Source organism: Xyrauchen texanus, chromosome 36 (genome assembly GCF_025860055.1).
Source record: "Xyrauchen texanus isolate HMW12.3.18 chromosome 36, RBS_HiC_50CHRs, whole genome shotgun sequence".
NCBI classification, from domain to species: Eukaryota; Metazoa; Chordata; class Actinopteri; order Cypriniformes; family Catostomidae; genus Xyrauchen; species Xyrauchen texanus.
In genome coordinates, this window is record NC_068311.1 from 31,088,303 (window position 1) to 31,112,547 (window position 24,245).

At 37.0% G+C, this 24,245-nt stretch overlaps 1 protein-coding gene across 1 annotated transcript in view; it reads left to right on the forward strand.

The window, feature by feature from the left end:
- LOC127629776 (E3 ubiquitin-protein ligase rnf168-like) overlaps positions 1-22,363 on the forward strand; it is a 36,898-nt gene extending 14,535 nt beyond the window's left edge. Inside the window, exons 4-7 of the mRNA XM_052107015.1 lie at positions 10,172-10,342; positions 17,248-17,342; positions 17,464-17,539; positions 21,323-22,363. Of these exons, the coding sequence (XP_051962975.1) occupies positions 10,172-10,342; positions 17,248-17,342; positions 17,464-17,539; positions 21,323-22,018 (1,038 nt within the window). The 3' untranslated portion in view covers positions 22,019-22,363. The remainder of the gene's footprint in view (positions 1-10,171; positions 10,343-17,247; positions 17,343-17,463; positions 17,540-21,322) is intronic.
- The last annotated feature ends 1,882 nt before the right edge of the window (positions 22,364-24,245 follow it).

Consider the following 24,245-nt stretch of genomic DNA (forward strand, 5'->3'; position numbering starts at 1 on the left):
ATAATAAGACACTATAGGGCTATTACCCGTCAAATTAAAAAATGTGCACTGCAATTACAACTGCAATAAATAATGTTATGAGATTTATGTTTAAATAAATGTTTGAATATAAAAAAAATGCAATAGGCCCTACTTAAACATTAAACTAAACCGCCAATAGGTGGCGGCAAGTGACCGTCTTAATTAGTGAGTCATTCATACAAAAGATTCGTTCAAAACGCTGAATCATTTGGTAACAAAACACCGCGCTGCTGTAGCTTTCCTTTGGAACTATTTTAGTCGGTGAAATAGAACAAAAACAGTTAATATGGTTTGTGTCTAAAATGAAAGTAACTTAATAATAAATATTAACTACGCTACTTGTTTATTGAACAATAAATTCAATGTAACATTTTCAATCGTGATAATATTCAGCAAAACAGCTCCCTTAGTTGTGTTATGTTAAACTAAATCATATGTTATAAATAAAAAAAAACAACTAATTAGAATTTTTACCTCAGTACATTTCTTCTATGAGTTTTCTGTGTGCACTCATTTGTTTTGATTTCTCCACTAATGTAACGTTAGACAGGCGCTACTGCTTACATTTGCTAGCAGTTCAGTACTAAGTTAACGAAGAAAAAAGTACAGTATTTACAGATGAAACTGACCTGCACTTGAAGCCCTGAACAACAGGTCAGTAATTTTGCAACATTTTGCTGCTTCTTCTTGGAGTGCTTTCTTTTTTTTTTTGTCCTTTCCCTCTCTGCTCCACCTGGCCGTTTTCTCTCCATCATCGGTTGCTGCTCGCATTTTCTGTTTAACCGTTTGTAAAGTCGAATCGTAGCCTTGCCAGTCAAGATTAACAGATTCATGATTTATTTTTAATTATTGTTATTAATATTAATAATAATTTTATTGAATGACGAATTCAAAAATGATCACTGGTAAAGGTAGTAATATAAAATAATAATAATAATAAAAAAAAAAAACCGCTGGCTGGCAGCAGGCCAACTTAGTCGCCAGGCCAGCGGGAATTGTCCCGGTGCTCCCGATGGCCAGTCCGGGCCTGTATATAACTCATATATGCAACTTAAATGTCTGCAATTAGCCACTGCCTGGTAATATTTGAGATTTCATTCACCAGTTCAGCATGTTCAGTGTCCTTTCACTGTGTGTTTAGAGTAAAAGTTTGGTTTGCCTTAATGTGTGTCCAAAGATAAGATCCATGTATCATCTTTATTACCCTCTTTGGTCTTTACAGGTAGATATCGATAAAAAAAAAAAAAAAAAAGATAAAATTAGATTATGAATTAGAAACTTCTAGATAAAATTTGTATAAATTTACTATAGTAATTAATACTCTGATACTAATTTGCACAAAGCGCACTAATGACATTTTTAAGACTTGAAGCTAAAAGTTGTGGACTTGTAAATTGACTTGGACTTGACTTGGACTTGCCTGCCTTGACTTGGGACTTGACTCGAGACTTTAATGCAATGACTTGAGACTTACTTGTGACTTGGAAAACAATGACTTGGTCCCACCTCTGGAAATTGGTACTTTTATTCATCAAAGTGTCATTCAATTGATCACAATGTATAGTCAGGACATCAATAATGTGAAAAATTACTATTACAATTTGAAAAAAAAAAAACTACTTCAAAGAGTTCTCATAAAAATATCCTCCACATGCAGCAATGACCGCTTTGCATATTTTTGGTATTCTAGCTGTCAGTTTGTCCAGATACTCAGGTGACATTTCACCCCACACTTCCTGTAGCACTTGCCATAGATGTGGCTGTCTTGTCGGGCACTTCTCGCACGTTACAGTCTAGCTGATCCCACAAATGCTTAATGGGGTTAAGATCCATAACACTCTTTTCATGTTCTGTTGTCCAATGTCTGTGTTTCTTTGCACACTCTAACATTTTCTTTTTGTTTTTCTGTTTCAAAAGTGGCTTTTTCTTTGCAAAGGCCTGCACCCCTGAGTCTTCTCTTTACTGTTGTACATGAAACTGGTGTTGAGCGGGTAGAATTCAATGAAGCTGTCAGCTGAGGACATGTGAGGCATCTATTTCTCAAACTAGAGACTCTGATGTACTTATCCTCGTTTAGTTGTACATCTGGCCTTCCACATCTCTTTCTGTCCTTGTTAGAGCCAGTTCTTTGTCTTTGAAGATTGTAGTGTACACCTTTGTATGAAATATTCTGTTTTTTTTTATAATATTAATATATTAATTAATATGAAATATTTTGTGTATGCCTGTCTAGATTTGAGCAAACATATTTTTTAATATAATATATATAAATGTTTTTTACATCAGTAATGTCCTGACTATACTTTGTGATGCCACTTTGGTGAATTAAAGTACCAATTTCCTTCTGAAACATTCCAAACTTTTGGCCACCAAAGTGAATACATTGATATTTTAGCCGTTGACATTTACATGTTACCGATGTATAGAAAGGCTATTGGTACAATAACAGGCAGACATTTTAAAGTTAATACTCGGGCTGCAACGATTTGTTGACATTATCGACAATGTCAACAATAAAAAAAAAAAAGACACAAAAATGTTCATTGTTGAATAGTCATCTGATTTCATTTAATACATGCGATCTTTTGAAACGCTAATAATTTCCAAACAAATTAAGATCTGTTTGGAAATTTTGGAGTGCGTCTGGAGCTGTTCTTTCTTCCTCTCCTCAAGTGCGAGCTGAAGTGCTGCTCTCCCACGTGATGCAGATCGCGGAGTATTATAATACAGAAATGCAAAATAAGTAAATACAGAAGCAGTGTCATCGTGAAATAAAGCAGAGCTGTACCAACTTGCCTGTCAGAACGTCTAAAAAGGAAACACTGCACCGTTATATACTGTATTTAATGAAAACTTTATTAAAGTTCAAATAATAAGGAAGCAGGCTGTATAAATAAGCACAAACTCTGAAACTTGCATTTGTCTGTGCGGTCAGAGACGCTTATATGAGTTACGTGAAAAACAGCATGAGAGATTTTCAAACTTCTCCCGGCTGATCTGTCTCACACTGAGATTATGGCTCTGTATCACTGGCACATACTGCAGCTAGATTTTGTTTATAGTGATTGCTCATGATATAGTGAATTATAATATGAGTGTCATGGTGTCTATCTTATGGTGAAGAAAATCGGTGATACGCAGCTCTGTTTTTTGTGAGTTAAAGATGGATCGAAATCAAGTGAACAAAAAGGTGTGAGGGTGTAGCCCATTATACAATGCAACAACAAAAAATACATTTTATTTATCTTTAATTTTTTTTCCAATATAAATATCTAAAACTCCTTATGTACATTTACTTTAGCAGCTATACTGCAGAAGAAAAAAATTGTTATTGGAGAATTTTGAATAAAATATTATTATTAAATAAACATTTTTCTCCAATACATGTTGGCCACAATTACTGGCACCCCTAGAAATTATTATGAGTAAAATATATCTGAAGTATATTCCCATTTGTATTTTTTTTTTTTTTTTAGTGCAACTGGGTTACTAGGAACATGAAATAGTTCAGCCATGACTTCCTGTTTCAAAGGGGTATAAATATGAGGTTCAACACAGGCCAAATTCCCTTAATCATCAATCACAGTGGGTTAGACTAAAGAATATAGTTCTGATGTGAGGCAACAGGTTGTTGAGCTTCACAAAATGGGAAGTGGCTAAAGAAAATTGCCAAAGCATTGAAAATACCCATTTCCACCATCAGGGCAATAATTAACATGTTACAATCAACTGGAGATGTTAAGAATCGGCATGGATAAGGACATGTGTCTATATTGTCTCCACACTGCACAGTGAGGAGGAGGGTTTAAGTGGCCAAAAAATGTGTATGTCTTGGGGTCATAAAGTCTCATAAAAAATATCAGACATCACCTACATCACCACAAGTTGTTTGGGAAGGTTTCAAGAAAAAGCCTCTGCTCTCATCCAACAAAAAACTCAAGCGTCTTCAGTTTGCCAGACACTACTGGATCTTTAAATGCGACCAGGTTCTATGGTCAGATAAAAAAAACAAACAAAAAAAAAAGCTTTTTGGCAGCAAACACCAGGTCCTGGGCATCTTGTTTGTATGCGTGGCATCACAGAATCTTATCAAATACCAACAGATAGAAAATCTAAACCTGGCTGCCTCTGCCAGAAAGCTTACAATGGGCCGTGGTTGGATCTTCCAGCAGGACAATGATCCAAAACAAACATCAAAATCAACACAAAAATGGTTCACTGACCACAAAATCAAGGTTCTACCATGGCATCCCAGTTCCTTGACCTGAACCCCATAGAAAACCTGTGGGATGAACTAAAGAGGAGAGTCCACCAACATGGTCCTCTGAATTTGAAGGATCTGGAGAGATTCTGTATGGAGGAATAGTCTCCGATCCCTTGCCAGGTGTCCTCCAACCTCATTAGGCATTGTAATAGAAGACTCAGAGCTGAAATCTTGGCGAAGGGAGGTTGCAAAAAGTATTGAATAAAGGGTGCCAATAATTATGGCCAATGCTTTTTAGAGGAAAATATGTATTTAATAATTAGATATTTCCTAGATATATTTTAATTGTTTTACTTCAATCAAAGGTTAGATTTTTGTGATTTACATTTTTTTTTTTAATGAAAGATCAAAAGGATATACAATGCAGAATTTTTTTTTCACAGACTTCTTTGCTCATATTTACCAAGGGTGGCAATATTTTTAGCCACAACTGTATCTACCAAGAACTAAGAGGTTGTTAATCTATGGTATACGTCTCTGTTGAAGCCGTCATGTTATTTCAACTTCATTGTTTAAAAATCATATTTAATTGCAGGATCATGGGTAGTGTAGTTCTTCACCAGGAATTCTGCTGAGAAAGATCCACCTATCAGAGAATCACAGTGAAAAAAAGCAAAGCTCTGCAGTTGTCCCACTCTCATGATGCACGTTGTGAATGATGTAATCGAGTCATCTTCCTACACTTTAAATACTTCTATATTTGCAAATATCAGAATGTTTTGCAATAAACATACAATGTATGCATAAAACATAAAGGTTTTATACATTACCATTTTTTTTGTATTCAATTAAGTCTTTTTGTAGCTCTTTCCCTCATTAATAACTTCAAGTACACAGTCTTGGACCTTCAACTTGTCCGATTTTCAAATACTTTTTTGCTTCAAATCAAAGTTTGTAATTTTGGAATTCACCTTGGAACTGGTTGGTTTGATTCATGGCCTAGAACTCTTATGAAGGATTTTAAGAAGTCCCTATGGAAAATAAATTCCAACACTTCTGGAACCCTTGCTGAAAAGATGTGTGCTGTTGCGCTCTGTTACTCTTGATGTAAATGGGCAGTGGTGGCTCAGTGGTTGAGGCTCAGGGTTACTGACCAGAAGGTCGGGGGTTCAAGCCCCAGCACCACCAAGATGCCACTGTTGGGCCCTTGAGCAAGGCACTTAACTCCAGGTTGCTCCGGGGGGATTGTCCCTGTAATAAGTGCACTGTAAGTCGCTTTGGATAAAAGCGTCTGCCAAATGCATAAATGTAAATGTAATCCTGTTGCTGTTACAAAATGCTCAGATTCATGGTACACCAAACAACCCTAATCGGGGCTGTCCACAAGGGCTGAAACGATTAGTTGACATTATCGACAACGTCAACAATAAAAAATTGTTGACAAATTTTGGTTGTTGAATAGTCATTTGATCTCATTTAACATAACATGGGATCACATGAAAATGTAAAGATTGCGCACGAGAGGAGCACTGCAGTTCGCATATTGAGGAGAGGAAGAATTATACAGATCACAGTCCAGATGCACACTAAACTTTCCAAACAGCTTCAGGTGATGTAGATCCCAAAGTATGAGGGAATTATAAAAAAACAAAAACAAATAAGTAAATTCAGAAGCACTCCTGTTTGTGGAATAAGCAGATCCGGAGTTCTTTAAAGGAAATACCCAAGCGTTAGATCTTAAATTCAGTTATATTTAATGTGTTATAGCTTTATTAAAGTTCAAATAATACTGAACCAGATAACTACATACTCCAAAACTGTCATTTCTCTGTGTGGTCAGTGCCTCTTCAATGAGTTGAGCTAATGTCCCGATCTAACTGTAACCGGCTGATGCACACTCTGTCGCTGGGATGCTTGTCCCTTGAGTGCATACACTTAATGCAGCTAGGTTAGAACGTGATGGCTTGCGACTTATTTGAATCATAATATATTTGTCACTGTGCATTTCTTATGAAGAAAATTGGCAATATGCAGCTTTATTAATAAGAGGGAGTTTGTTTTTTAGTGAGTTAAAGATGGATTGAAGTGAACAGAAAGGTGAGAGCGGTAGCAGCTATACTGCAGAAGAATGTTTTCTTTTTTAACCTGAGAATGATGACTATAATATAAAAAATGCAATTATCTACAAATCCTTTAAAAAAGATGCATTCACCTGAGAAGCAGCATATAAGCTATTTAGACATGCTTTTAGAGAATAGATCTTATATATAAATATATTTTGTCTTTACTGCACTCGCAGAATTATAACCAAGTGAAAAAAATACACGTATATTCAAAATACACTTATTTACAAAATATACTTATATTTAAGATACATTCTCTTAAAGCAAGTCTAAATATCTTATATGTTGCTTCTCAAGTAAATGTATTTTGTTTTTAGACAATTTTAAATGGAAAACAAGAGAAAAAAACTTGATAACAATAGGATTTTTTGCTATTGAGGTATTTTAGAGTTAGGTATTATATAGAGGTATTGTTAAAAGATGATTTTGTCCTCTTTATTTTTATTAAGCACATTTAATCCAACCCTTTAAGTCAGAGCACAAGCTGAATAATCAGTTAAGAGCTAATGTTTAACCCTCTGGGGTCGACGGATGCTGCTGGATATTTGCGTCATTACAGCAGATACACCTTAAAATACTCTGTAATTTTTGGGCATACAGATAAGTGTAAGACATCATTAGAGACTATAAAGGGTCTACTTTTATTTGTGTACACTCACAATAACAACAAAATCTTGTGCTTTTGTAAAATAAAGAAAATAAAAAGGGTGAGCTATCAGCAGTCTCTGTGTTCACGAGCATATTTCAGAAACACGTCACAAAAATGAACTGAAACTTTGCGAATACTTATCACACAAACATGAAACATATGTCTAAAGAAAGCTTAAAATGTCTACTTTTAAATAAAACAATTCAAATTTAAAACAAATATTGTCCTGCAATGTAATCTGTATGAAACAAAGCGATGTACATGTTTCAGCTGGCTGAGCTCATTATAGATAATGTGATCACACCCACCAGCAGAGCATGCCATTCATACGCTAATGTGCTGAGACGATCAAGGCAAATGTAAATGCCCCCCGACGGTGAGGTTTAACGTAAACACAACACAACTCAACTTTTCTGCGTGTTTGTAACGATACACAGGCAATTAAACTTCTGCATATTAAGGAAGAGTTAACATTTTCCTCAGAAGAAGAGCGGGACTCCGATGAACGTTTGTATATTGAAGAGAGACTTGATCCAGCCAAGGATACAATTTTGGACGAGTAAGTCATTTAGTTTTCATTAGCTGACATGCTATTTTATATAAACATGTACATATTTTACTTGCCAGCCAGGATTCAGAGTATTGAAATTTGTCCTAATAAGCAAGTTTTTACATTTAAATGCTGTTTCGGCTAAAGCAGGTGTTTAAATTGTATGCTGTATAATATAAATATGATATGTAATATGATATAAAAATAATATGAATGTTTAGATTATATTCTATCTAGTGTTTATAATGCCTCATTATAATCAACAAAGCTTGTGCTTGCAAATATGTGTTCAGGTTAAATTAGTAAAATGCACTTTAAATATGCCCATATTAGAAAATCAGCATATTATAATGATTTCTGAAGGATTATGTGACACTGAAGACTGCAGTAATGATGTTGAAAATTCAGCTTTGATCACAAATTGCCTTTTACAATATATTTAATAGAAAACTGTTCTTTTAAAAAGAGTTCAGAATATCAATGTTGTTTCTGTATTTTGGATCGAATAAATCCAGTCTTGGTGAGCAGAAGAGACTTCTTTTAACTGTAGTGTAGGTCTAAAATTAAGTAAAGTCTTTATGTAAAGAAAATATATAGTCAGATTACTTTTTAACTTAAAACTTGATTTGGATTATTAAGTCTCCTCACATTCATTCTCTATCCCTCACTGATAGGCCGAGGGGAGGGGTCTTTGTCTCTCATGTGTGAAATGCAATGAATATTCATGATCGTTCACGCCTCCTCGCATATGACCTTTCAACACTTAAGTTGTCTTACAAAAGTTAAATTACTATATTGTTTTGAATGAATGAGTGATCAGGATGGTTTTCACATAATTTTGTAGCAAAAACTCTAGGCTACAAGATCCATTTCTCAAAAGTCTTGTGGACAAATGTTTAGTATGTGTTATATGACCTTATTTCAGTGACTTAAAATTTTAGTTTTTTCAAAAATGCATAAACGTTATTTTCTCAAAAATACAAACCTGTACACACATGTTGCTCACATATTATTGTAGCCCAGTTTGTGCTGAATACAGTGTTATCAGACTTTAGCCATTAATATGTTTTTAAGCAACTGAAAAAAGCACAAATGTCAAGGCATGTCAAAACTTCTCCATGGCCCAAAATACCCTCAGACCCCAGAGGGTTAATCTTTGCAATAATCGGCGAATAATCGGTAAATTAATCGATTAACAAAATAATCGTTAGTTGCAGCCCTACTGTCCACACTTTCACAGCACAACATGTATTTTGTAACATGTAATTATGTAACCGCATTTTATCGAAATGCATCAAGTTGCTACATTGCTTGGCAACCACAAACAGCCTGTATTACTTGATGAAGGAATTGTTTATAACGATTATCGTTACTAAAACATTTTGCTATGTTTTTAACATTGCCATATTTTACGTTTCTGTTGTCAGTTGTCACTTTGCGTCATTCATAAGAACACCCTTTACCCATTGTAAAATCAACACGTGGCATTTAATGGCTTATTATTGCTTTATTTTACAATGGCTTCAAATTTGTCTCGTCCTCTCCCTTCTATAATGTTATGGGCTAATTGTTTGAGTTTTTTAATAAAAGTGTTGAATAATGTGAAGCAGCTTGTTTGACATTCATTTGTTATGAAGAACTTATTTAAAGTTCTCAAATGTGCATTATTCCACCTATGCAGACACAACACTGTACTAACACTCTGAAAGCGTTTCCTGCGCAACCACTCAGGGACAATGTAACACATCTATAAAATCAGCAGCATGAAACAAACTGAACAGTGTTGTCCGATTCCCTAACTATTACATCCTATGTGACTGTTCTCTGCTCTTATGAGACTTAAATATATGTAGAATTTGTGTGCTGTGTGACTCCGGCCAGGTCTCGTAAGCAACCAAATTGCTAGGGAGGGTAGGGTCACATGGTTTAACCTCTCAGTGGGGCGCATGGTGAGTTGTGTGTGGATGCCGCGTAGAATAGCGCTGGCCTCCATACACGCTATGTGTTTGTGATAACGTGCTCAACGATAAAATGCGCGGATTGACGTCTCAGACGTGGAGGCAACTGAAATTCCTTTGCCACCCGAATTGAGGCGAGTCACTACGCCACCACGAGGACTCATTGGGAATTGGGCATTCCAAATTGGGAGTTTTATTATATTATTTATTATATTATTGAAAAAAATAAATAAATAAACCTAGAATTCATAGTAATTACTCCGTGGTTGTTGAGATGACATTGTGTAATTAAAAAGCAAATTTTTAGTTTTGTTATTTTGTAAATCCAAATATAATTGCATTTATTCCAAATATTTCTTATGATTCCCATCCCTAATAATGTTCCAAATTAAAAAAAGTTATTAGAAGCATCTTGATTAGCAAAAACAAAACAAAAAAACCATTACTTCATGGTTATGTAATATATATCTATCTATCTATCTATCTATATATATTTCCTGCAAAAATATCCATACTGTGGTATATATATCGTTACTGTAAGATCTAATGTCTTGTTTTCAAGATATACAAGTTATTTTAGTAATTTTCTATATGTGATATACAATTTTGGTCATTCTTCCCACCCCCCATAAAAAGCAATCATTAAACCTTGCTTGTATTGAACAGCTGGTGGAGGAGAAGAGAGCTCTAGAGGAAGCTGAGAGGAGAGCCAGTGAGGAGTACATCCAGCGCCTCCTAGCTGAGGAAGAGGAGCGCCTGATGGAAGAGAGGAAAAGACAGGAGGAGCAACAGCTGGAGGGCGATGAGAGACTTGCCAGACTGCTCAGCCAAGAGCTGGTGAGGTCACACATAAGAGACGATATTACGCTCAGTATTAGAACCGGTCCTTTTGAATCTACAGCACAAAACATACAGCAGTTTCATCTCAGGGTCTGACGTAATCTCATACTGATGCACAAGTTATGAATGTCCAACTTGAAATGAAATAAGAACTGTTGAAGTCTCAAGACTAGGGCTGGGATAAACGATTATTTTTTAAACGATTAATCTAGCGATTATTTTTTCGATGCATCGATTAATCTAACGATTAATTTTTCCAGTTCGATTCGATTAATCGACTTGTGACAACACCGGTAATACCGGTTTCATCGGGGGTGGGGGTGTATAAAATGTAAAAAAAAAAAAATTTGCCGGGAGTTTGATTGACTGGCGATCTGATCAATCAATCATAATACGCCATTTTTGTCCGACAAAGTAGTCAGGAGAGAGAAGATTAACGTCGGTGGATTTGAATTTGAATAATGGATTGTAGGCTACTGTACTGACATCTTTCCGCGGTTAAAACAACAGTCCTTCTGATGTAGGCTACATTCATGTTTAGCCTATTTGATGCTATAAATTAACCAAGGAAAAGATGATCGGTTCACGAAGCAGCTTTAACTGAGGCAATCTGTCACGACACATTAAAGAGCCACAAAATAGTAGGCCTATTTATGGTTTAATTTTCTTTGAATGACCAGATTTGAAAGTTGAGACTTTATTAAATGTTACCTGCTTGGTCCTGTCTGTCAGCCGTTGTCAGTGTCCTCTATGTATTTTTCACCACATTCATAGCTATAAGCGTATTATTAATAGCTATAGTTTAAAACTTTAGGTGTCGACAACGTATTATAGCCTACTCCAACATCGAGTGCAAAGTGGGGAGTTGAAAAAAAACTTACGGTGCTCTGTCATCTGCAGCTGCAACCGGGTGGTGCCTCTTAACTCTTTCCCCGCCAAACACGGAATTTTCTGTGTTTTATGAAAAAACGCTTCCCCGCCAAACACAGAATTTTCCGGGTTTCCGTGTTTTAGGTGTTATACGGTAAGGAAGACCCCTGCGCATGTTTTGAAAGAGTACGCAACTCTTTGATCAAAGAAACAGACTGCGATCGTCTCAAACATGAAGTGGAGTATTGAGAAGCTCAAAATATCAGACATAAACATGCCTTTTTCTCAGCTTTTTGTCTGAAATGTTGTTTTTTGACAAAACCTACCTCTGTTCAAGTCGCAATAAAAAAAGAACATATGAAGATAATATAAAATCGTTTTTTTTGCCTAAAAGCAGAGGCTCAGATCTTTATTGTGATGTATAGCATCTTCATATATTCATGGAAAAAAATATTCTGCGGGCCATTAAAGTTTAGCGAAAATCGTCAAAAACCCTGGCGGTGGCTGGCAACTTTTTTTTAAAAACGCTGGCGGGGAAAGAGTTAAGGTGCTGGTGCATTGCCGTGGTGCTAGAATGGAAGGCCATCTCCATTTTGCAAAGACGAAATATCACGGAATTGTTTCCTTTTAAATTAAAGAATTCCCATACTTTAGAGGAACGAGTGCATGCCGCCTTGCACTTCTGATAGTCTGAGGAGCCACTGGTGTTGCTACTAGTCGCCGGCACCGCCATCTTTGTTTTGGGTCCGACGAATCGACGCGCATATTTTGCGTCGACATATTTTTTGCGATGACGTCGACGCATTGTCCCAGCCCTACTCAAGACTGAAGTACAACATTAGGCTACATAACACAGTCTAAACTGTTTCTGCTACTGTTTCTGTCATGTCATGTTACGTTAGACCTGTGAGACTTTAATCAAGCAGTGCAGTTACAGACTAGTTATTCAAATGAAAATATATATATAATTAAAGATACACAAGTTTTGTTTTAAAAAGTGGAATTTTCTAAAACAATACATTAATTATGCCTTCAAATTTCTTGTTTGTTTAGATTTAAAAAAAAAATTTAGTTAGGATTTTTGGATTGTATTATGGAAAACATTCTGAACCCTCCAAAAACCCTTGTCACTGTCTGTGTAGAACAAAGTTGTCCTTACCATGCCAGCGCTGGACTACTGTGCAAAACATTCAATCTCTATTCCCAGCAGCCCAGAACAGACGTTCACTTTCAACAATTGTATTAATGTCTCAAAGTCTGCAAACACACCTTTTACAAGAATTGTATTACATTTATTTCTGATTTGTGTTATCTGCGCTGTAGTAATCTCATCAAATAATTCTTCCTCAAAAATACAAAAATAATTTCTGGAATCGTTTAGAGGAATTGGAATCATAAAATTTCTCAAGATTCCCATCTATATACACTCAACTAAAGGATTATTAGGAACACCTGTTCAATTTCTCATTAATGCAATTATCTAATCAACCAATCACATGGCAGTTGCTTCAATGCATTTAGGGGTGTGGTCCTGGTCAAGACAATCTCCTGAACTCCAAACTGAATGTCATGGGAAAGAAAGGTGATTTAAGCAATTTTGAGCGTGGCATGGTTGTTGGTGCCAGACGGGCCGGTCTGAGTATTTCACAATCTGCTCAGTTACTGGGATTTTCACGCACAACCATTTCTAGGGTTTACAAAGAATGGTGTGAAAAGGGAAAAACGTCCAGTATGCGGCAGTCCTGTGGGCGAAAATGCCTAGAGGTCAGAGGAGAATGGGCCGACTGATTCAAACTGATAGAAGAGCAACTTTGCCTGAAATAACCACTCGTTACAACCGAGGTATGCAGCAAAGCATTTGTGAAGCCACAACACGCACAACCTTGAGGCGGATGGGCTACAACAGCAGAAGACCCCACCGGGTACCACTCATCTCCACTACAAATAGGAAAAAGAGGCTACAATTTGCAAGAGCTCACCAAAATTGGACACAACTGGTCTGATGAGTCTCGATTTCTGTTGAGACATTCAGATGGTAGAGTCAGAATTTGGCGTAAACAGAATGAGAACATGGATCCATCATTTCTTGTTACCACTGTGCAGGCTGGTGGTGGTGGTGTAATGGTGTGGGGCATGTTTTCTTGGCACACTTTAGGCCCCTTAGAGCCAATTGGGCATCGTTTAAATGCCACGGCCTACCTGAGCATTGTTTCTGACCATGTCCATCCCTTTATGGCCACCATGTACCCATCCTCTGATGGCTACTTCCAGCAGGATAATGCACCATGTCACAAAGCTTGAATCATTTCAAATTGGTTTCTTGAACATGACAATGAGTTCACTGTCCTAAAATGGCCCCCACAGTCACCAGATCTCAACCCAATAGAGCATCTTTGGGATGTGGTGGAACGGGAGCTTCGTGCCCTAGATGTGCATCCCTCAAATCTCCATCAACTGCAAGATGCTATCCTATCAATATGGGCCAACATTTCTAAAGAATGCTTTCAGCACCTTGTTGAATCAATGCCACTTAGAATTAAGGCAGTTCTGAAGGCGATAGGGGGTCAAACACAGTATTAGTATGGTGTTCCTAATAATCCTTTAGGTGAGTGTATATCAGCCTATCGGCCATTCAGTCCTCTGGATATCGGCACTGCCCATTAAAAATCCCATATTGGTCGACCTCTAGTAAATACATTTGTAATCAATGCTTTTGAATTTTTGGACTAAAGTACCATTCAAACGCATGCCTTCTCAAGATGAATAATCATGCAAGTAACTAAACATTGCTGATGTATAGCTGTGAAATACTATTAATACATCATATCAATATTTTATATCCATATAAAATATTTTTTTGTGTTTCATGACCATTTAAAGGAATATTCTGGGTTCGATACAAGTAAAGCTCAATCGACAGCATTTGTGGCATAATATTGATTACCAAAAACATTTATTTTGACTCATCTCTCCTTTTCTTTAAGAAGTGCAAAAATCGAGAGAAAACGGAAGTGAATGAGGCCAATTGTTGAACGTTAAAATACTCACTGTTTCAAAAGTATAGCCTTAGTACATAAACAATATGTGTGTAACCATGATTTTAGTGTGGAAAAAAAAATCACCTTTTCCGTGTAAAGATATATCCAATTTTACAACTTAATTGTCATGACAATGTAAAGTCAACAAACCCTAAAATGACCATCTAAACAACTTTACAGCTCAAATAATACATGAGTTTTAACAGAAGAATTAATGTAAGTTTTTTTTATAAAATTGTAAACTTCACATTTCTGCCTTTTAAGCACTCCAAAAATTGGCCCCATTCACTTCCATTGTAAGTGTCTCACTGTAACCTCGGTTTTTGCTTTTAATACTAATTTAATGATTTAAGTTGTAATCCTTTTCTGTTTCATCAGTAATCTGATGCTATTTATTTGTTGCTGAAGTATTGATTTAGTATTAGGGTTGTGCCGATGGACGATATCATCGTCCATCGTGATGGCTGACCAACATCACGATGTAGAGCCACCATCGTGATGCCACGCCCCCTTTTGCGAGTCTTGCTAGTGTGACTCACTAATCCTAGTCTCTTCTATAGTTAACCTAAAAACTTTGCAGGGATTGCTCTGTAAATTAAATTGAGAATATAACTAATGCATATATGCTATTTTAAATACTGTGGTATATGCCAGAGACGTGACGTGTTAGTCTGTGAAAATACCGTGTCAGGCAGGCTACACAAATATTGATCTTGACATTGTTAGCTTCTTGTCTTTTTTTACATGTCTTACACTGTACATTTAGATTAAAATATTTTATGTTGTAGGCTACAAGAAAATAGCCTTTATTAATTCATTATTAGTAGTTGTAGTGTCTCAGAAAATCTTGTTCATTGTCACATAGCTCTTGTATACACTGAAGCGGCAGTTTAAGATAAACCCAGACCAGCGAACGTCAAATAACTTTTGTCTGGTTAATACTTTTAAAGAAAAATTTCCTTGGCCATGAATCCATAATGTCCAATCAAATGAAAGAAACAAGGTGAATATGAATAACACACATTTATTAAAACATAGAAGAACAACAAATAAAGAACTAGAAAACGGGAACAACACTCAGACCGAAACTCGGCATTAACATTTCACTTATAATTAGCAGCACAATTAACTTCAGCACAGGCTACAAAATAAATTATGTTATTGAAATATTGTAAAGTGGTCATATGAACTACACAAATGAACGTTTAAAAAATAAGATGCAAAATCGAATAGCTCCAGAACGGATGGCTGAAAAATGCGTAAAGAAGTCTAATATCTTTCACCATAGACCATGTTTAAATTTCGATGTTTCTGGCCAGAAATAACAACATATTCACTTTATCTGGTTTTAATAAGCTGCGGATTGGAGTAACTACACTACCCGCTGTGCTGAAGACCCGCTCTGATGGAGTATTGGTAGCACATATGCACAGATATTTCCGTGCTAATCTTGCCATGAACGGAAACCTTTTGTCGTTCGTTTTCCACCAAGTCAGCGGGTCCTCTTCCCCATCAATGGCCATTTCCTGCAGGTACATGGTCATTTCTGCCTCGACCTTTTGCTCATCAATGAGTAAAATATCGAAATTATAGTTTTTAAGTGGAAAATAGTATTTATGTAAAGAGATATATTAAAATAAAAAGAGCACAACTCTTCTTAAGTGAAAGCTAAAAAAAAACGTGTCGTGCAACCTACTGATAAAGCGCCGACGAGTCATTAGTTGGGTTAGTAAAATAACTAAATAATAATTTTTCATAGCATTTTTGAAAATTATATGAAATTATAAAGAGCACAACTCTTCTTAAGTGAAAGCTAAAAAAAAAACGTGTCGTGCAACGTACTGATAAAGCGCCGACGAGTCATTAGTTGGGTTAGTAAAATAACGAAATAATAATTTTTCATAGCATTTTTGAAAATTATATGAAATTATATTGATATATTGATATCATCGTCTATCACGATGTTTTACTGTCAACATCGTCAACTGCCAATTTAGGGGACATCGCCCAACCCTATTTAGTATCAATACCGATGTACCAGGGCTGGTATCGTAGCAAAGCTAAAATTTTGTTATCGCAGCAAACCTAGTCTAAATATATATCCAAATGCATAATTTGTGATAATATGTAGAAATTAAGTTACAACATTGGTTACAGAGACCAGGCAACAATAATCATTTTGTTTTTATCTGAAGTGAAGGTAACAAAAAAATATGTATATTTTCTATATAAATTAATCATTTAATGTCTAAAATGTCTAAATACCATAAAGTCCCCCCGAACATTTTAAAGTCGCCATGAAATCTAAATTTAAGCTGCTTTTAGTCTGTATTTATTCCCTTTAAGGTCATCAATATGCTAGTGTAACTATGAAAAAAGTTAGTTGAGTGTGTCAATAAATGTATTAATAAATTACATGTAATATATTTACACAAGAAATGCTCCAGAATAATTTTGTCCTGGAACAGTACCAATATGAACAGCATTCAAGGATTTGTCTAATAGAATTCCGTGGTGGAAATGATGCTGATTGAAATGAGCTTGATAGGAAATGATGGCCTGGAAAAATATTCTGCTCACAAGTGAATTTTCTTTATCTTCAATCATTCCATGTCTTTATATGTCTTCACTGACACTTTTGTTGACTCATTTTTGGGGGAAAGAAAGAAAAAAAAATGTGGGGGGGCAAAATCATTTGTTGTGGTGGAAATTACTGCTGTCCCACAGCTGTCGGAGAATTAACATTTTTGAAAAATTATGTTTAGATTATCATAGTTTTGAACATGTAATAATTTAATGTTATTGGACATGAAATTGCCCAATGTTAAAGAAACACCAATATAAAGAAGAGTAAAGACCTTGATGTTTGAAAAGTCTCATATTTAGAACAAACATGCCTTTATTCACGCTGATGCAGTTTTGTGTTCCTGTAGTATCAAACCTCAACTTTCTCAAAATAAGATGAGATGTAATGCTTTTTTGTTGTTTGTGTAGAATTCAGGACCAATCTCTGATTCACCTTTGCACATCAAACCTACTGATGCTACCTCAGCTAAGAAAAAGAAACCACATGCAGGGGATATTGAGAAGTAAGTATCTACTGTTTATTTGGCCAACTATATCAGTATTATAACTCGCCTGGTCATTCTTTTATGGTTTAAAGACCGTAGGGTTGTTTGAAGTGTAAGTGACTACATACTCATATCACAGGTTTCTACGCCCAGTGTCTTATAAACAGACCAGCTGTTCTGAGGGAAGACCAGACCCCTCCCTGATGGCTAATAAGGTGATTATGAATGTAAATAAATATATATATATATATATATATATATATATATATATATATATATATATATATATATATATATATACACACTCACCTAAAGGATTATTAGGAACACCTGTTCAATTTCTCATTAATGCAATTATCTAATCAACCAATCACATGGCAGTTGCTTCAATGCATTTAGGGGTGTGGTCCTGGTCAAGACAATCTCCTGAACTCCAAACCGAATGTCAGAATGGGAAAGAAAGGTGATTTAAGCAATTTTGAGCGTGGCATGGTTGATGGTGCCAGACGGGCCGGTCTGAGTACTTCACAATCTGCTCAGTTACTGGGATTTTCACACACAACCATTTGTAGGGTTTACAAAGAATGGTGTGAAAAGGGAAAAACATCCAGTATGCGGCAGTCCTGTGGGCGAAAATGCCTTGTTGATGCTAGAGGTCAGAGGAGAATGGGCCGACTGATTCAAGCTGATAGAAGAGCAACTTTGCCTGAAATAACCACTCGTTACAACCGAGGTATGCAGCAAAGCATTTGTGAAGCCACAACACGCACAACCTTGAGGCGGATGGGCTACAACAGCAGAATACCCCACCGGGTACCACTCATCTCCACTACAAATTGGAAAAAGAGGCTACAATTTGCAAGAGCTCACCAAAATTGGACAGTTGAAGACTGGAAAAATGTTGCCTGGTCTGATGAGTCTCGATTTCTGTTGAGACATTCAGATGGTAGAGTCAGAATTTGGCGTAAACAGAATGAGAACATGGATCCATCATGCCTTGTTACCACTGTGCAGGCTGGTGGTGGTAGTGTAATGATGTGGGGGATGTTTTCTTGGCACACTTTAGGCCCCTTAGTGCCAATTGGGCATCGTTTAAATGCCACGGCCTACCTGAGCATTGTTTCTGACCATGTCCATCCCTTTATGGCCACCATGTACCCATCCTCTGATGGCTACTTCCAGCAGGATAATGCACCATGTCACAAAGCTCGAATCATTTCAAATTGGTTTCTTGAACATGACAATGAGTTCACTGTACTAAAATGGCCCCCACAGTCACCAGATCTCAACCCAATAGAGCATCTTTGGGATGTGGTGGAACGGGAGCTTTGTGCCTTGGATGTGCATCCCACAAATCTCCATCAACTGCAAGATGCTATCCTATCAATATGGGCCAACATTTCTAAAGAATGCTTTCAGCACCTTGTTGAATCAATGCCACGTAGAATTAAGGCAGGTTCTGAAGGCAAAAGGGGGTCAAACACAGTATTAGTATGGTGTTCCTAATAATCCTTTAGGTGAGTGTATATACAGGTGCTGGTCATATAATTAGAATATCATCAAAAAGTTGATTTATTTCAGTAATTCCATTCAAAAAGTGAAACTTGGATATTATATTCATTCATTACACACAGACTGATATATTTCAAATGTTATTTCATTTAATTGTGATGATTAAAACTGACAACTAATGAAAATCCCAAATTCAGTATCTCCAAAAATTAGAATATTACTTAAGACCAATACAAAAAAAGGATTTTTAGAAATGTTGGCCAACTGAAAAGTATGAACATGATAAGTATGAGCATGTACAGCACTCAATACTTAGTTGGGGCTCCTTTTGCCTGAATTACTGCAGCAGCGCGGCGTGGCATGGAGTCGATCAGTCTGTGGCACTGCTCGGGTGTTATGAGAGCCCAGGTTGCTCTGATAGTGGCGTTCAGCTCTTCTGCATTGTTGGGTCTGGCGTATCGCATCTTCCTCTTCACAATACCCCATAGATTTTCTATAGGGTTAAGGTCAGGTGAGTTTGCTGGCCAATTAAGAACAGGGATACCATTGTCCTTAAACCAGGTACTGGTAGCTTTGGCACTGTGTGCAGGTGCCAAGTCCTGTTGGAAAATGAAATCTGCATCTCTATAAAGTTGGTCAGCAGCAGGAAGCATGAAGTGCTCTAAAACTTCCTGGTAGACTGCTGCGTTGACCTTGGACCTCAGAAAACACAGTGGATCAACACCAGCAGATGACATGGCACCCCAAACCATCACTGACTGTGGAAACTTTACACTGGACTTTAAGCAACATGGATTCTGTGCCTCTCCTCTCATCCTCCAGACTCTGGGACCTTGATTTATAAAGGAAATGCAAAATTTACTTTCATCAGAGAACATAACTTTTGACCACTCAGCAGCAGTCCAGTCATTTTTGTCTTAAGCCCAGGCGAGACGCTGTGTCTTGTTCAAGAGTGGCTTGACACAAGGAATGCGACAGCTGAAACCCATGTCTTGCATACGTCTGTGCGTGGTGGTTCTTGAAGCACTGACTCCAGCTGCAGTCCACTCTTTGTGAATCTCCCCCACATTTTTGAATGGGTTTTGTTTCACAATCCTCTCCAGGGTGCGGTTATCCCTATTGCTTGTACATTTTTTTTCTACCACATCTTTTCCTTCCCTTTGCCTCTTTATTAATGTGCTTGGACACAGAGCTCTGTGAACAGCCAGCCTCTTTAGCAATGACCTTTTGTGTCTTGCCCTCCTTGTGCAAGGTCTCAATGGTCGTCTTTTGGACAGCTGTCAAGTCAGCAGTCTTCCCCATGATTGTGTAGCCTACAGAACTAGACTGAGAGACCATTTAAAGGCCTTTGCAGGTGTTTTGAGTTAATTAGCTGATTAGAGTGTGGCACCCGGTGTCTTCAATATTGAACCTTTTCACAACATTCAAATTTTCTGAGATACTGATTTTGGGGTTTTTCATTAGTTGTCAGTTATAATCATCAATTAAAAGGAATGAACACTTAAAATATATCACTCTGTGTGGAATGAATGTATACATTATCCAAGTTTCACTTTTAGAATGGAATTACTGAAATAAATCAACGTTTTGATGATATTCTAATTATATGACCAGCACCTGTATATACACACACTCACGACAACTTTATTTGGCACACCAACTTATTCATGCGATTATCTAATCTTCCACAATGGCAGCAGTGCAATGTATAAAATCATGTAGATATGGGTTAGGAGCTTCAGTTAATGTTCACATCAACCATCAGGGGAAAAAATGTGATCTCACTGATTTTGAGGGTGGCTTGATTTTTGGTGCCTGATGGGCTGGTTTGAGTATTTCTGTAATGCACAATGGTCTCTAGAGTTTACGCGGAATGGAGCCAACAACAAAAAACATCCAGTGAGCGGCACTGGATGGAAATGCCTTTTTAATGAGAGAGGTCAATGGACAATGGCCAGACTGGTTTGAGCTGACAGAAAGGCTACGGTAACACAGATAACCCATCTGTACAATTGTAATGAGCAGAATAACATCTCAGAATGCATAACATGTCAAACCTTGAGTTGGATGGGCTACAACAGAAGATTCCGTCAGGTTCCACTTCTGTCAGACAAGAACAGAAAGCTGAGGCTGTGACTTCCACATGATTGGCTGATAAGATAATTGCATAAATAAGCAGGTTTACAGGTGCTCCTAATAAAGTGGTCTGTGAGTGTGCATATTTTTATTTATTTCTCTTAATTTCTAGTTATTTCCTAAATTAATTTTATAATGAAAAATGTAATCAAAACAGTATCAGATTAAATCAAATGCAGTATCAGAAAGATAAATGTAACTAAACTTAAGATGTTATATGTAATTTTCAGTTGGAAAATATGCACATGCTATAGAAACTGTAGAGTTGAATTTGAAAGACTTAGTAGTTATAAACATTTCTAAAGTGTTTATAAATGTAGTTTGATTATTGATCTTTGGGTTTTTAACAGGAAAACATTCTGAACCCTCCAAAAACCCTCGTGTCACAGTCTGTGGAGGACAAAGTTGACCTAACCATGCCAGCACTGGACTACTATGCAAAACCTTCAACCTCTATTCCCAGCAGCTCAGAACAGACGTTCACTTTCAACAATCCTAATAGCACCTCATCAAAACGAAAGAGCTCAGAGATAGAGTTCGAAAGTGAATCGGATCTACTCAACAAGAGGTTATGTGCTGCTCCACAGTGTGAATTGCCTTTAGCAGACAGCCCTTTTCTATCAGAGATGGCGTGGTATGAGAGTTTGCGGAGTCGTTTGCAGCAAGAGGAGGAGGACCGACGGATGGCGTTGCGACTTCAGAAGGAGTTGAACCATGATTACGCTGTGGACCGCAGGAAGGGTTCGGCCGACAGCTATCAACTCCGGCAAAAAAACACTACGGCTTCCACAAGTGCAAAGCCAGATGAGGAAATTAAGACAGGGAATTGTAGTACATCACGATCAACTTCAAGGAATAGCACAGGACTGAATGAGGATAATGAGAAAGCTGGAAAGAGACTGTCTGTAACAAGCTCCCAACTAGTGGAAAAGACTCCTGGGAAAAGTCCTGTGTCTTCTCCAACAACAACAGTCCCAGTTACTCCTCTGAAGAAGGGGACAAAGCAGACCACCCTGACCGAGATGTTCCCCAACTTGGGCTTTTGAAGCAATGCACTGCTGACTTGAACAGTTTTCTTATACACTCCTTGCAATAGAAATGACATTTGTTGTAAGAGGCAGCGCTGCTACTAAAGGACATTGATTAGCTGTTCCATTATCTTTATCAATTTCAGCCCATTTGTTGCTAATACCTCTTCAGTGCCTTTCTGAACAGTATTTTTGGGAGGGTCATACTGTACTGTCATAATAAACAGGAGTGTTTATATAGTAATGACTAGTTATGAGTTTGAAATGGTGCGAATGCTGCAAAAGAAGATGGTTTTACAGGTTTTCTCCTTTTGTAAGAATTTGCAGCTATTTTCACTTGTTTGAAATAAAGGAAAGTACAGAAATGTGTCTTTTGTGTTGTGCGTTTATTGAACAAGTGGAAAACAAGAAAGTTGTGTTAAGACACACTTCAGAAGTTATTCGATCACAACTTTATTAGGATCTGCCATTTTTTCACAACGTTCACTCCCCTCAAAACCCCACACACTTCTGTTTACTTCACAATAAGAGCTTGCCGTTTGCCCTTCGGTAAATGGTCATATGCAATATTAAACAGATAGTCACTTGTATAACTGATATCCAGCACAGAGGTATACATATGCATGAATACATTTTTAATGTCTGAAACTTAACAGTGGGTTCAAAACAAGTTTTACTCTATCCACAGCATCTGTGGCATGCGTTTGATTACCACTTGGGTTGGAAACCGAAAACCCATTCCATTTAAAAAAAAAAAAGATATAATTTTAACCTAATGTTTTTCATGTCTTTTGTTACTTTAAACATTCTCAGACCATTCTTCTGCCATTGGGAAGGGAACACCAAACTAAAAATACTCTTGTTAGTGTTTCCTGTGCAAGCATTCAGCAACATCGCTACAAAATCAGCAGCGCAAAACATAAAGACCTGCCAGTGTATCCAGATTTCTGAACAAATAATTTCTGATCCGGTTCTTTTGAATCTACTGTGCTAAACGTTGCGGGCGGGACCTATTTTTTCAGGAGCAGGTCTGAAAAATCCAGCCCGCGCAGACCTCTAGCACATACCTTTTGCAAGAATCTGTTCTGTTAAAAACAAAAACATCATCTCACCCTTTGGTTATAGGCTGCTGAGGATAGGAAATCCAAGAACTGCATTTTTTATTTTCAAATATTTCTATCTGAAAAGTATTAAAAGAATTGTTAGCGGAAAAGGAGGAGGCGAGTATTATTATCTAAATAATAATTTAATAATGAACTTAACCAAAAAGACAAGCACACACACACACAGGTGTCGGACAGCTGCCCGTAACACTCTCTCTGTCGCACTCCCGCCTCCGGTCGGCCTTTATCCCTCTCCTAGGCTTGATTAGCCTGAATAGGGAGTGGGTGTGCGGAATCACGACCCGGCCCTGCCCTCCGCCCTGCCACAGGAAAATTCTCTCATTGTTTACCTACCCTCATGCCATCCCAGATGTGTATGACTTTCTTTCCACTTCAATCACTCCACTTTCTATCTCCACTTTACTTTTACATCTAAAATTCACATGTGACACCTGTTTAGTTTCACTTTCACATCTTAAAGTGTAAGTAGAGATTTATAGTAAAAATGCCTTAAATATTGGTCTGTTTCTTACCCACACTTATCACTTCACTTTTAAAGATATGGATTTAACTATTACAGACTTATGGATTACTTTTATGCAGCTTTTATCTGCTTTTTGGACCTTCAGATTTCTGGCCAACATTCGCTTGCATTGAAAAGGACCAACAGAGCTGAAATTTCTTATTCTGAATACTTGCATTTGTGTTTAGCAGAAGAAAGTATGTCATTCACATATGGGATGGCATGAGGGTGAGTAAATGATGAGAGAATTTTCATTTTTGGGTGAACTATCCCTTTAATGAACCAGAATCGTTAAATTTATCACAGACAATAATTTTAACTTGTCTATTCAGAAAAGAAAAAAAAGCAACAAATATTGCATTTACAGTAATGCAGTTGCAATGGAAATGTATGGGGCATTGCATTCCAAAGGGTTTAAAAAACTAATTGTGAAGCATGTATAATAATTTTCTTTAAAAAAATTTTTTTAAATGCTTATATTAATTCTTTCATACAAAAAGATGTACTATTTGAGCTGTAAAGTTGTCTTAATTGTCTTTTTAATGGCGGGACTACACTCATCTAAAGGATTATTAGGAACACCTGTTCAATTTCTCATTAATGCAATTATCTAATCAAC